The 12,965-nt window shown below is 43.4% G+C and overlaps 2 protein-coding genes across 6 annotated transcripts in view; both read right to left on the reverse strand.

Annotated features, from left to right (window-relative positions):
- The window catches only part of MTHFD1L (methylenetetrahydrofolate dehydrogenase (NADP+ dependent) 1 like), a 141,538-nt gene extending 137,181 nt beyond the window's left edge, over positions 1–4,357 (reverse strand). Inside the window, exons 1-4 of the mRNA XM_085055848.1 lie at positions 4,150–4,357; positions 2,951–3,035; positions 304–354; positions 173–226 (exon numbers count right to left, since the gene is read on the reverse strand). Coding sequence (XP_084911974.1) covers positions 173–226; positions 304–354; positions 2,951–3,035; positions 4,150–4,280 — 321 coding nt within the window. The 5' untranslated portion in view covers positions 4,281–4,357. The remainder of the gene's footprint in view (positions 1–172; positions 227–303; positions 355–2,950; positions 3,036–4,149) is intronic.
- A 153-nt stretch (positions 4,358–4,510) lies between these two features.
- Positions 4,511–12,965, reverse strand: part of PLEKHG1 (pleckstrin homology and RhoGEF domain containing G1) — a 139,083-nt gene continuing 130,628 nt past the window's right edge. For all 5 annotated transcript variants that reach the window (XM_085055845.1, XM_085055843.1, XM_085055844.1 and 2 more), the window contains 4 exons: positions 12,373–12,591; positions 11,163–11,270; positions 8,676–10,344; positions 4,511–7,716 (listed from right to left, as the gene is read on the reverse strand). In XM_085055845.1, coding sequence (XP_084911971.1) covers positions 6,611–7,716; positions 8,676–10,344; positions 11,163–11,270; positions 12,373–12,591 — 3,102 coding nt within the window. In that variant the 3' untranslated portion in view covers positions 4,511–6,610. The remainder of the gene's footprint in view (positions 7,717–8,675; positions 10,345–11,162; positions 11,271–12,372; positions 12,592–12,965) is intronic.

Genomic DNA, 12,965 nt, shown 5'->3' on the forward strand with positions numbered 1-12,965 from the left:
TTTTATTTGCTATTTAAACCTTGGCAATCCCAACCTTAATTTGCATTACTAGAGGTCAGTCAAAATAATAATGAATGTCAGCAATAAATATAAATAAATAAAACAAATTGTCAGCAGTAAAAAGTTTATGTCAAAAGCAAAAAAGGAAGACTCCTTCAGGAACTTCAGTTACCTCATCCTTGGTGCTCCCTTCAGGAAGACAGATGTGAATAACACGCAGACCAACCTGTTCAAAGAAAAGACTTAAAATTACCAATGGCAAGTGGCTCATGATGATTAACACATGTATCAGTTAAAGCTTACCTCTTTGGCAAAGTTCTTGTTTGCTTCTTGAATCAAATGGTCATTATGTGCCTTGGGGAACAAAACAGAAACTGAGTTTTAAAATAATACATTTTAAAATGTGAGTACGCTAATGCCCATGTCTATGCAAGAAACATAGTGACAATGTCTGTATTTAAAGGTATTGAAACAAATAAAAAGCTATTCTAAGAAAAAAGCAGATTTGGGATTGTTAATCCCAAATATTTCAAGACTGTTGATAGTGAAAAAAATAGCATTTAGAAGGACAGGCTTCATGGAGAGGGACAACTCCTGTTCTGGAATGAGGGCTTGGCCTCTATCCCTCTGCTCCCTCCCTGCACTGCCAGCATTCCTGGCACCACACTACCAGCATCCCACTCCCCAGATTTGGGAGCTGGTGGTGAGTGGCAGCATAGAGGCTGCTGCACTGAGAACACTGTGCAGAGCTCACACTGTGGTGAGGGACGGTGAGGACAGCTCAGCAGCTGCTCCTCTATGCCAGGGGATACATGTGGGACTGCACCCCACCCTGACTGCCCAAGAGGTTTAGCTGGGATGGCACAACTGCTGGTACCACACTGTCCCCTGGAACGTCTCTGCTGCTGCAGCACTGCCAGGTGAACACTTACCTTGTGTGAGTGCAGAAATCCCTGCCCCAAACCAGTTCCTACCAAAACGCAATGAGCAGCACAAGTGAGGCACTTGGCAGAGCACAGGGGCTGGACAGGGGGTGCAGGGGAGCCAGTGGTGCTTTGCTGAGCTTTGCAGAGCAACAGCTCCACTGTTAAGCAGGATCCTGGTGTTTTAATTTTCAGCTTCAACATAATTAAGAAGCACCCACCAATCTTTTTTTCTGTTGCAAAACTCCAGCTGAGATTCAACATGGATAGTAACACAACATCAATTTCAGCATCAATTCAGGTTCAGTTGACTCAAGAGGAAAAGGACAGTCCCAAAATCATTCCACTGCAGGTTCAGTCTGTAACTCCTCATTCCCAGTAATGCTGAAGAGGTGGTGCCCTGTCATGCTGACCACCATTACCCATGGCTGGCTAAGGAGATAGCTCCTCTGTCCTCCCTCTGCTCCTCTGGGTGCAATGTGGCACATGGAGAGCCGCGCAAATCTTAAGGCTCTGCCCGCATTACTGGTAGAGCAGAGCATCACAAGACCATCACATTTGTAGACCAAAACAAGTTTCCTTTGCACCAACAAATACACATTTAAAACAGGCTCTGCTTCAGTCCTCACAACCAGACCAGAGCTTGCATGACTGCCAGCTGGAGAACACAGTTTGGGTGAATTTCACCCAGAAGGATCTAAGCTATGTGCTCCTACAACCACCTCATGATGCAGACCAAGTGGAGAAAACAGGGACAAGAGTGACATCCCTTCCATTGTGCCAGCATAAAACATGTGTGTGGTCATGCAGAAAACCAGACTTGAGGGACAAATACGGTTGAAAGGAAGCCTCTTTAGACCCCTCGGGCTGCACTGCTTTTCTAGCAGTCCTTAAGCTTCAGCCTTAGGGGGCTCAGTGAAAACATTAAACTTGGCAATTATCAGGGAGGGTAAGAGATGGGAGAGCCTGTTCAGCCAGCCTCACTAGAAGACCTACTGAAATAAAGCTGTTGCTGCATTACTTGTTGCTGCATCACTAGCAGTACTTAAAAAATGCTTACAATTGAGTTTAAAACTTAAAACCTACTGAATCAGAGCTTCAGCGTGTGCCTGCTCAAAACTAAAACCACTATCCTAGGAAACAGGACAAAAACATTTTTGCCTGCATGGCTCTGGGTCCCCTCTGAATTATAAACATCCCTAGTTTCTTGCTAAGAAATTGAAGGAAGAACATCGCTCAGCTTTGCAGGGATAGCAATCCTCATCTCTGATTTTCATTGCCTATCAAAAATGGCACCATCAGTGGGATGGAAAGCTATTCACAGCATTAGTAAAACAATGGTTCTCAATTACTGGAAGACTCCTTCACATCAGAAAGTGCTGCTACTTGTACAGGATGCTAACATTTTACACAAGGCACTTATTTCACGCAGACCCTTCTGAGGTGATTGGGACTTTTCAGTGTGGTTTTCTTCTCCTTGGAAGAGCAGTAACACAGTGATTAGCTGCAGCTACCCAAAGGTAACAAGGCTGACAGGAAGCAACAGGGTCTTTCATTAATCCTGGCATTGTTATTTCAGGGGTGAGAGGTGAAGGGAGGCCCACGTTTTCAGGCACATAAGCACTTTTTCAGGATTGCAAAAAAAGGCTTCAACCTAAATAAAGGTTTGAGAACACTATATTTCAACTATGTTAATCAACTCAGACAAGCTGTGAGAAAAAATGATCCATACTTAAAATGGGGAAGACTATGTTAACAAAAGGAAGACAGGATGAAACTGTTCCCTTCCTTTGCACAGCTTTCCCACAGTCTGAAGTTTGCTATGACTGTTTCAGCCTGAACAAGGGCAATCTACCATCTGGTGGAACTACCTCCTCCTATTGCTTTGCTTCATAATAAAGCAGATAATATTCTTTATTTAAAAAGGATTAATTTTACTTTCTGCATTGTGTGCTTTTGGAGTTTCAGACAAGTAATGGCACCAAAGGAGAGCTCTGACAGCCAGTGAGTGCACAGACATACTTTACCTGAATAATGGCAAGTGTTGGCTCAAGCCGAGGGTTTTCTCTCTTAAGAGAGGCCAAGGAATTCTTTGCATTCTCGGTGACTTTGCTGCAACACAGTGACAAGCAACTCTTTAACAAAGTGAACACTCTTAACATTAGTGGGCACAAACCAATGTTAGTCAACAATGTAACACAAATGCTACGGCATGTATGTTTTAAATCTCCAAAGTTACGGTTGAATGTGAACTGAGAGGGCTGGTTTTCAGCAGGCAGGTACGGAAAACCTTAACAGGCCAAGAAAATTTTTTATGTATAGCTATGTGCAGCATTGCTCTGACATGCCCAAAACTTTGCAGCTAGGCTGTGCTAATTCGTGAGAAGGCTTGTCCAGCCCCACCATGGGAAGTGCAGCAGGGAACCACCACCCCACGCTCTTGGCTCAGGTGGGTCCTTCGTTTCCATACCCTTGGCCAGGGCAGGGAGAGATGCAGAGCCCTTTACAGCTGGGGCTACCATGGCTTAACTCTGGCCACACCAGTGCCAAGAGCAGCAGACCAGCCGCTTTCATGGATGCCATTCAAAACCACTGGCAGAAGGGAGACAAGGCAGCTCTGTTTGCCACGCTGCTTCCTGGAAAAACCAGTGACAGCCAGGCACTGGGAATGCTTTCCAGAAAAAAAATTCTAGGTAAGTGGCGGCCAGCTCTCCTCTGTTACCTTTTGTGTGTGTAGATGATACCCACCCAGCTGGGCAAAGAGGAGACCCCCTGAAATGTGTTGGTCTGTCCCCCACAGCAAGGAAGATGAACAGAGGAAAACAGCCTGAAGTGGATTTTTCACAGCGCCTACCTTTGCAGAAGCCAGTGACCAATTTAATGCTGTTGCACACTATCCCGTCCAAGGTAGGATCGGGACGGGAGGCACGTTTTTCCAGGCACACATCTGCTCACCGCCTCACCTGAGCCACCGCCGCATGACGCCTGCCCTACTCGTTCTCAAAATGCCACCAAAACCAAAACTCACAGCAAGTCCCGCCAGCGCTTCTGGGGCAACGAGGGCATTCTACGACGAGGTCCCCCAAAAAGCTCACCCCAAAACCCACCCCGACGCACCCAGGGAGGGAGCATCGCCCGAATCCCCTCACCCCTCCTCCCCCCATGCCCACACCATCGCACCCCGCGGTTGCATCAGCCGGCGCTGCGTCCCCACGTGAGCTCTTACCGGGCAGCAGCCGCCGCCGCGCCGCCGTCCCGGGGGTGCTGCCCGCTCAGCCCGCGGCTCGGCGCCCGGGTCAGCGGGGCGGGCAGCGCCAGGGCCAGGCAGCGCCGCAGCACCGCGCTCCTCATCCTCATCGCTCCGGGGCGCTCCGGCAGCCCGGCGGCACGGCGTGCGAGCGGAGCCAGGAGGCGGGCGGGGATGGAGCGCCGCCTGCCCCGCTCCCCGCCCCGGCGCTGCCCCGCTTGCGCTTCCGCTTCTTTGGCGAGAAAAAAACCGCAGCCAAATCACCCCCAAACATCGGCTCCGACAGGCAGAAGCCAGCAACTTCCTTCCTCCGCCCCACGCAATGAAAAGCACCCAAAGCTTTTGCATACTCAACGTTTATTAAAAATAGTATGAAATGGTCCCTGGGAGAAGTTACAATACTAGTAGAGGTCCCTTTTTCTGGTTGGTTGTTTGTTTTCCCCTCCCTCCCAACTCCACCGATTGCATGAGATGCGAGTTAAACAATCTCCTACAGCCGTTTAAACAAATCTATATGTGCGCCCACAGATTTACCTTCTATCCGTATTTACAATACTTTACAAGCTATATTAAATAAATATGGGCTCTGCTACACCTCGGCGTCTTAAATATGTACAACATTATTTCTCAGTCGGATTTTACTAGATAGATACGGGTCCTATCACAGGGGGTGTGCTGACTGTAACAAGTTTCCCTGTGGTACGAGCTAGCGAGTACCATGACCAACCAGCCCTCAAAATAACAATTCCTAGCCAATGCAAGATACGTGTGGTAAATAATTTAGTCGGTTCTAATAAATTCAAGTCCTCAAATCTTAGTCTACAAGTAATTAGCTGTACACCGATAACTTCAGGTTTTCCTCATGGTAACCAATGTAGTAAATAATCAGCTATTCTGGAAGTACAGTGCTCTGTAACTGAGGGGAGTGATACGTGGTTAGTAAAAATAGTATTTCAATGAAATTCCTTTGTTTATTGATATGTTTAACTCGGTACTGGCTTTATCCATGTAATCTGAAGAATGTAAGCACCAAAAAAGAACAACAGTCACACAAGATGGTCCGTGTAGGTATCTAGGCTTTCCTTTCGGTACAATGTTTTCAAGTAACAGAATCCAAAGCTGTGCAACAAAAATGATGAAGGAGAGTAAGTGTATATGGTATTGGAAAGCCTGCCCTTGCTCTAAATGGCAGCATTTATTTGCAAAAGAATGGAATGTATTCTCATTTTTAAGCTACTTTTATTGTACATAAATTGGATTAGAGTCAGCCCTGACATTTTAAAAATATATATTTTACCTCTCTGTATCAGGAAGAGTCACTTCCTGCTACAGCAGATGCATGCCCTGGAGACTGCAGCTTGTCACTCAAACCAGCAGTATCACTGAACCATCCTATAGGCCAAACATGCCCCACAATTTGTATTTCACCCGAGAATCTGGTCAAGCCTCGTTCTCTCACAGGGTTCCTGACACTGGGACTTGAACAAATGCCCAGCAGGTCACTGCATACAACACACAGCTACTCCTCAAACTCTACACAGCAGCTTTCAACTGCTAGCTGCTGAGCTACAAGATACTCAGATTTTGCTTCCGTGGCACAAACACCACCATCACTGGAGGTACCAAAACTGTTCTAGCCCTCTTCACAAGCAGTGCAGCTCCCCTTCCATTGCCAAAACCATTCTCCAGGAAAGGACTGTGTCACATCCACGGGTCCTCCTAAAAAGCCACCACTGCCTGTCTTCTGCCTCCTATGCAGTTCCAGAAAGTAGAAGAGGCTTCAGACACAGAGCTATCAGCCTGGCACAAGTACTAGGACTAGCTTTTTTTTAAAATGTAAAAAGCTTGCTCTAAAGTAATGTAGTATATGCATTGGTCCCACACACTTGGAATCTGTCTGATGAAAAGTAACGTGCAAAAAAGTATGTGCAATGGCACACATAGCCTGTTGGTGTAATTACCAGAACCCTGCTCAAAAATCTGCACAGTCACAGGAGCAGCTGCTCAGCTAAATGCTCCTGTACGTAAGCAGAGTAATCATGCAGGTATTTTGGATGCAGAACACTGGACACCAACTGGAAAGTCTAAATACTAAGGTTTCCATGTGATAAAATGGTTTAAGAATCAAATGGCATCACATCTGGTTCGATGGCAAGAATCAGGGGGTATCACACCCAACAAAGGAAGAGATGTGAAGGTTCAGTAGGAGATGAGAAGTTCACATGTGCTACAGAGGGACCCCAGACAATGCACATGTGGCCTTTGGCACATCCAGGATTCTAAACCATTTTTTGAAAGGTACATTTCACATCTATTTACAATATTATTGTGATACAATGCCTGATAGTGTAATATTATGGAAATACATGATGCCAGCACTGATTGTCCTACTATATTCTCTGTCATGATAAGGCAGTACAACTAGAAATTATTGAAAGCGTCAAGCAAAGCTACTTGAACTGAGACACTGAAACTTTTCCCTTAAAGACTGGACAATATTCTGCTGATTAGGAGATGGTACTCTCCACAAGTAGTCATTCAGTTTATCCGAATCACTATATGCAGTCAGATATGGGGTAAGTGTGTGTTTGCTGCTGGCAGACTTTGCAGGAGTACAGGAGACAGTTTTGCCACAGAATGTTTCAGAAGGAACAGCATCTGTGTTACGCAGTTTAGGGTCTGATTTCCTTGTTTGGTTCTGAAAAGTCTCCAAGTCAGATCCCTCATCTTCAGACTTTATTTCAACGTAGTCATCATCATCATCCCCTTCTCCTTCTTCAGAATCTTTGAAATTCAAGAAATAGTTCTGAGTGGCCATCTGTGCTGTCAGAGGAGAGGCCCTGTTCACTCTCAGAACCTTTTGAGAATCCTGCAGAATCATATCTGAACAGTTTTCTGGGATCTGCTTTCTCATCTCCGGCCCTGTACATCCTGAAGCAATTCCAGGAGCTTGATGGCTGTTGAATCGAAAGTTCCTATTCAAATGGAGCTTTTTCTTATCAATTTCATTAGTATATACAATTGATTCTCCAGACCTGTTGACCACGATTGAGGAAGAGGACTGTGACCTGCTGTATGCCTGTGGTTTTACATTGCATACTCTCCTCCCAAGCGAGTTATAGATATGATCTTGATGTAAGTTTTCTTTGTTTGGTTGGCTTATAATGGCACTCCACCTCTGCGCTGGGACATGCAAACGGTTGGAGATCTGAAGGGAAGGCACCGAGCCAGCTGATGGCAACTGCTTTGAACTGCTTTTTGTACCAGCTTCCGTGTATGAGTTCTTGCACTTTGGGTCCTGGGATTCAGACCACAGAGAGAAGTCAGCCAGCTCACCATTACTGTATGTAGAATGCAAAAGCCAATCTTCTGCTCTTGAGCATTCGCTGGCAGACTGGGAATGGGGAGGAGATGTGGTCATGGCTGTGGAAAACCTCCCGGCTGACAGCTCCTGAGGAGTGGCCCCGACTTCCTTTTGGACCTTAAGAGGACTCTCTCTGAAGACAATTTGGTCATAAAGCTGGGAATATTCAGCTATTCTGGCACCTAGAAAGAAGAGAGAATTAATTTAGTAGACAAAAAGAATCCATTTCAATGAATCATGTGAAAATTTAAAAATCTCAAAATGCTTAGTATCTGTAGAGAAAAGCTTTCAGTTGTGCCAATAAATTTGGCCTCTGCAAAGTAACATGAAACAATGGAGGCTGGAAAGGCCTTTCCATTGCATTTCAGTACACTTTGTTGAGCAAAAGAAGCATAAAATATCTTGCTAGAGTGAGCAGTCACGCAGGACACAATGCAGCACAAGGTTCCAATAATGTGCTGCTTGTTTCATGTTAAAATGGAAAAGAACATTCTAAAAATGGCCTCGTAAATAAGTTATTTAGGGACTTCTAAAAATATCACAAGATGGCAAGAATGACACTCTAGTGCGTGGAGTCTGCTGGCTCCATGTCTTCAATTTGTTTCAATTGATCATGGACAAAAATAGTCCCAGAACTGTTGCATATCCATGACTTTGCACATTTATTACGTAGAGCAAGACTATCAGTTCTTCCTTATCTGATCCCATTCCTTATGCTTATGGGTATGATCCTGAAGGGTACCTGAGCAAATGTATGTGACTTGTTAGAAGGTGAACCAACTTGAAAAAACACTGTTTTAGTCAAACTCTGAAGATCATGCTATTAAAGGAAATTGTTTTTCTGCAGAGAGGTCAATAGTGCTTCAGGCATGATTTCTACTTCCATCCTCAGCTGAATTGCTCTTTCCTGAAGCTGCCCCACTATTTCTTCCCAAAGTTACCAAGTAACAACAAGAAATAAGACATAAAGGGCTATTCATTTTAAAGTAGTCTGAGACTTCATTTCATTTGTAACACAGAAAATACAATTCTGATACTCAATGACCAAGGTGAGGAAAATTCATAATCTTCCAGTTCAGAACACAAAGTTCACTGAAAGTTACTAAAGAAAAGTATCTGTACAGAAATGTTTTTAACATACCAATAGCAGGGCCTCCTTGCTTCTTCTCCTCCAGAATAGCAGCAAGATCTTTGTGTTTCAATTTCTGTTGTCTGCTAGCTGTCTGTTCCTGCTCTGGACTTTTAACTTTCAAAAGCTGGTTAGCCTTCTTAATTTTTTGACTGTACTGCCTTGCCATCATAAAAACTCTGTTCTTTGTTTTATCCATGACAGCCAAATCATTTTCCATGCCCTCTGCAGGTGTGCTGGACAGAACACTACTGGCAGGTTCATATGGACTATCTACAAAAGGCATCTCACTGGAGAAGGAAGCTCTGTTCAAACTCAGAAAAGAGTTCTCCTTGCATGGTGTAGTGTCTTCAAGCCTGAGATTAGCCTCACTTATGGTGGCAGCCCTGGGCTTCACAGTTTTAGGGTAAATAGGAGTTTCTGGCAGAGAGAGAGTAGACAGTGAGAATTCTACATCTTTACTCAGTTCAGGTGTGCTACCAGCATGCAGCCTTTCCTGCATGTCGTCTTTACAAACAGGAAAGGCTGCAAGGACACGGTCTCTTGTCTTTTCCTCATTTTTCTTGATGTAGTTCTCCAGGTCATTCCAAATCTCATCTACTTCTTCTGAGAGTTTATCTGCTGCAGACTTATGTGACAACGAGTCAGAGTTGGAGGAGCTGTCTACTAAGCTTAAATAGTCATTATCAATGGGAACACGATGGTAAGGACTTTCATCTTCACTGAACTGGAGACTCTCCTCAGAAACAAAATGTTGTAAATTGTCACAATATGCAAAGTCTTTTTCCAAAAAACTCCTCCTCTTAGAGGATTTTAAGGAGTCACATTTAAAATTCAATAGTGATGTTTCTGGAAGCAGTATGGTGTCATAGATGTTGTCTTCAACAATCCTGAGCTCATCCAAACTTGAAGTTGGTGCTTCTTTACTGAGTAGTATCTCCTCCCTACTAGCATGAACAGAGGTCCTCTTTTGATTTGCTGTTTTCTTTTTGGAAGGTGAATCTGAGCTGCTTTTATTTTCAGCCTCATACAGAGAGTCTCTAGCAGATCTCTGGGGACCACGGGGTGTTTCCTCCCTTCTTGTCAGACCCATCAGCTTTAAGTCTTCATAGCTTATATTATCATAAACATGTTCAATATCATCGATAGTCAGCTCCTCTGAAGATTCAGGATATGCATTCCTACTGCTCCCCTCTGCTATCTTCACTTCCCTTCGAGAGCCACGCTCCCCTGATTTATACCTCGCGCTGCCTGGACACGTGTTGCTTTCACCAGCACTGCTGGCCCGTCTGACAATTTTGTGACGAGTGGGGCTGGAAGTCTCGTTTTGACGCGCTTGCCCCAAGTGCCAGCTGCATGGACGCCCAGAAGAGCCCCTCCTTTCTCCACCAGGAGCTGAACTTGTGTTGGATGTAGATGCTGATGGTACAAACATCTGATAATCGTCTTCATCGTCTTCGTTCTCGTAAGGTGGGCGCCGGCTGGGAAACAATGCCTGCCTGATCTGATGGTCTGTCCAGATGTTTCTGACTGAGGTACTTCCCCCCAGGATATTCATGATCAGAGAGTTGCTCTGGGGTGTGCTGAATTGTCTAGGAGACTGCGGCTGTCTAGCCGTGCAGGAAAATGGAAGATCAGTATTCAACTGGGTTGACTCTTCATCTGAAGGGTCCTTGGAGCTCTGTGGAGATTTGAAATTTGCAGGTAACATTAGCATATCCCTGTAATAATAGAGTAATTCCCTCTTTCCACAGGACTGCCACAGCAGCAGTGTGTTCTGCAACATAGAATCATGTGGAGATGGGCTGGTCCAGTGCTCTCTCTCAACAGAGAGTGAGGGACCCAAGGTGGCAGTGCCAGACTACTTTGCTTCCTAATCCTTACCATGGCTCAGAGTTCACTCTCGGTGTTTAATAACATCTTACTTCAAATACAAGACAGTAGCTTATGTTAATGCATGAGTAATTAAAGGCAAATTTGTTTGGCAGGAGTTAGATTAAACCTTTTATGCTAACTCTGCAGTTTCACAGTTGGATTAAGCTAATCTGACTCTGGGTTTATGCCAAAAGTTTTGTTCTCCTCCCTTTCCTTTCCTATAACCCTAGCAGAAAGGAATCTTATGCTCTCTAGCACATGCAACTGAAAATTTCTTTTTCCTTTTTGTGTAAATTTTCATCCAGATCTAATTTACAGCAAGGCCACATACTCACTTATGCCAACATTAAGGATTCTTTAGAAATTGCTGGCCAGACTTTGGGGGAGAGAGAGAAAGCTAATTCCTTTCATCTTAACTTAATGCTGATTGGTTTGGTTAGTTACTTGTTTTTTCCAGCCCCCAAAAGAACAGTCTTTTACCATATATATGAATATTTTAATGATATGAATATTACTACATGACAGAAACAGGAGATGATGTAACTGTCTGCCTAGGAAAAAGAGATTTCTTTTACATATCTATGATGCACAGCAAAACAGAAGTAAAGAATTATTATTACATACCTGCATTTCACATTTATTGAGATTGAGACTTCTCCGTTTTTCAACATTTTCAGCAGCTTGACTATTAAGTCTTTTTCTTCCCCCTTTTGATTTCTGTAGTGAGTTTTGCTGTGATTTTAAAGAAAAGAAAACATGGGAGGGGTAATAGAATCTAGAGTTCTTTGCACAGTCTTGTTCAGAGGAACTATTAAGAGCTAGAACAGGTCAGGGATCTACACTGGGAGAGGAAAAAGCTTATGAGTCGTCAGAGCACTGCCACAAGAATGATTCAGAGCTTAGAAAACCCGTAAAAGTATCACTGCCACATCTAGGAGTAACCACTAAGCTACTGTTACATTTTTGGGTGCTATTTTTTCGTGCTTACTCATTCTTTTGTTCTTACTCATGCTGGCAAGAGGGAGAATTACAAGACACTGCACTGTTTTGTCAAACATTTATAATGCAAATAGTGTCATTTCAAAGAGGTCAGCTTCAAAAAGAATTTTAGCAATTGGTTTTAGATAATTCACAAAATAAATGAAACACACAAGGATATGACCTCAGTATCAACTAAACAAAATAAACAGAACACCCAGATTCTTTAATACAGCCACGTTTCAAAGCTGGACTTCTAGTCTTCCGAAAATACTACATACATGTGGAAATGTCATACTGAGTGGGAAAAACTACCATCTGTGCAGTAGTAACAGATAAAGACTCTCATTTCCAGAAATCCTACTCAAAACTTCTCATATTCAAGTTCACACATTCATAGCTACTGCCAGAGGCTCACAGATCAAGAAAAATCCCGTTGCATATAGCAGTGCCTGAATCTTAATATTCAAGTCATTGCTTTGAAGTCACTGTCTCTGCATGTGGCCTAAATAGGTTTTTTTCATGGCATCATCTGAAGAAGCAAGGAAAAGCCAGTTGTGTGCAACAGGTACAAGCAATAGTTTTCTGTCAGAACTAGGTTTGAGGCAAAGGACTGAGAAAAATCTCATTCATGCAGTGGGAATTTCTCCCTCTGTATCGGGGCTACTTTTATATCTTCTCTGTTAAAATGCAAGAGAGTATAGAGTGAAGCCTAAATAAAAATGTTTCTAAGGAGGGAAAGTTGTAAACACTTGGAACACATTCCTGCCCAATGGCTGTTTTACATATAATTTTAGTTTCTCTTCCATTCTCTCCAGGAAAAAATGATTTTATATTTTTCCCCTCTTTTTCCTACCTGTTCAGACTCTTCTTCATCATCAGCATCAATCTGTTCTGTAGCAGAAGTCTGAAGATTTTCATCCTGGTCACTAATGTAGGCTGGTTCAATAGACTCTTGAAACTGGCTTTCCGGCCCACTGGATTCCAGTGAAACCTTCTTCCTAGAATTCAGCAGGGCTTCACTTGATCCTAGTTTGGTGGCTTGAGATAATATGGTTCCTTCAATGCCAATCCGCTTAAAAAAACATCATGAAACTTTGATTAGAAGTTTATAGAGATTCTACATTTTAGTGAGATCATGTCTTATATCAGACTGACAGGCAATGTTTAACCTACAGTCAGTTAGCTGCACTGAACTGAGATTTATAAAGAAAAAAGTACAACAATCCTTACTTTTTCATATAATATTTAGAACTGAAAAAATATATGCAATAACCCCCCACTGAATCATAAGCTTCAGTGCTATGGCATGATAGTAAAGTAACATATAATGTACTCCATTTATAACACTTACACACACACACACACAGAGTTTTTAAATTCCATCCTAAATAAAACTTTAAGACCTGAAATTCAACATGAAATTTTCAAACTGCACTGGGAATTTCA

This window comes from Lichenostomus cassidix, chromosome 3 (genome assembly GCF_008360975.1).
Source record: "Lichenostomus cassidix isolate B80296 chromosome 3, HeHo_3.0, whole genome shotgun sequence".
Taxonomy (NCBI): domain Eukaryota; kingdom Metazoa; phylum Chordata; class Aves; order Passeriformes; family Meliphagidae; genus Lichenostomus; species Lichenostomus cassidix.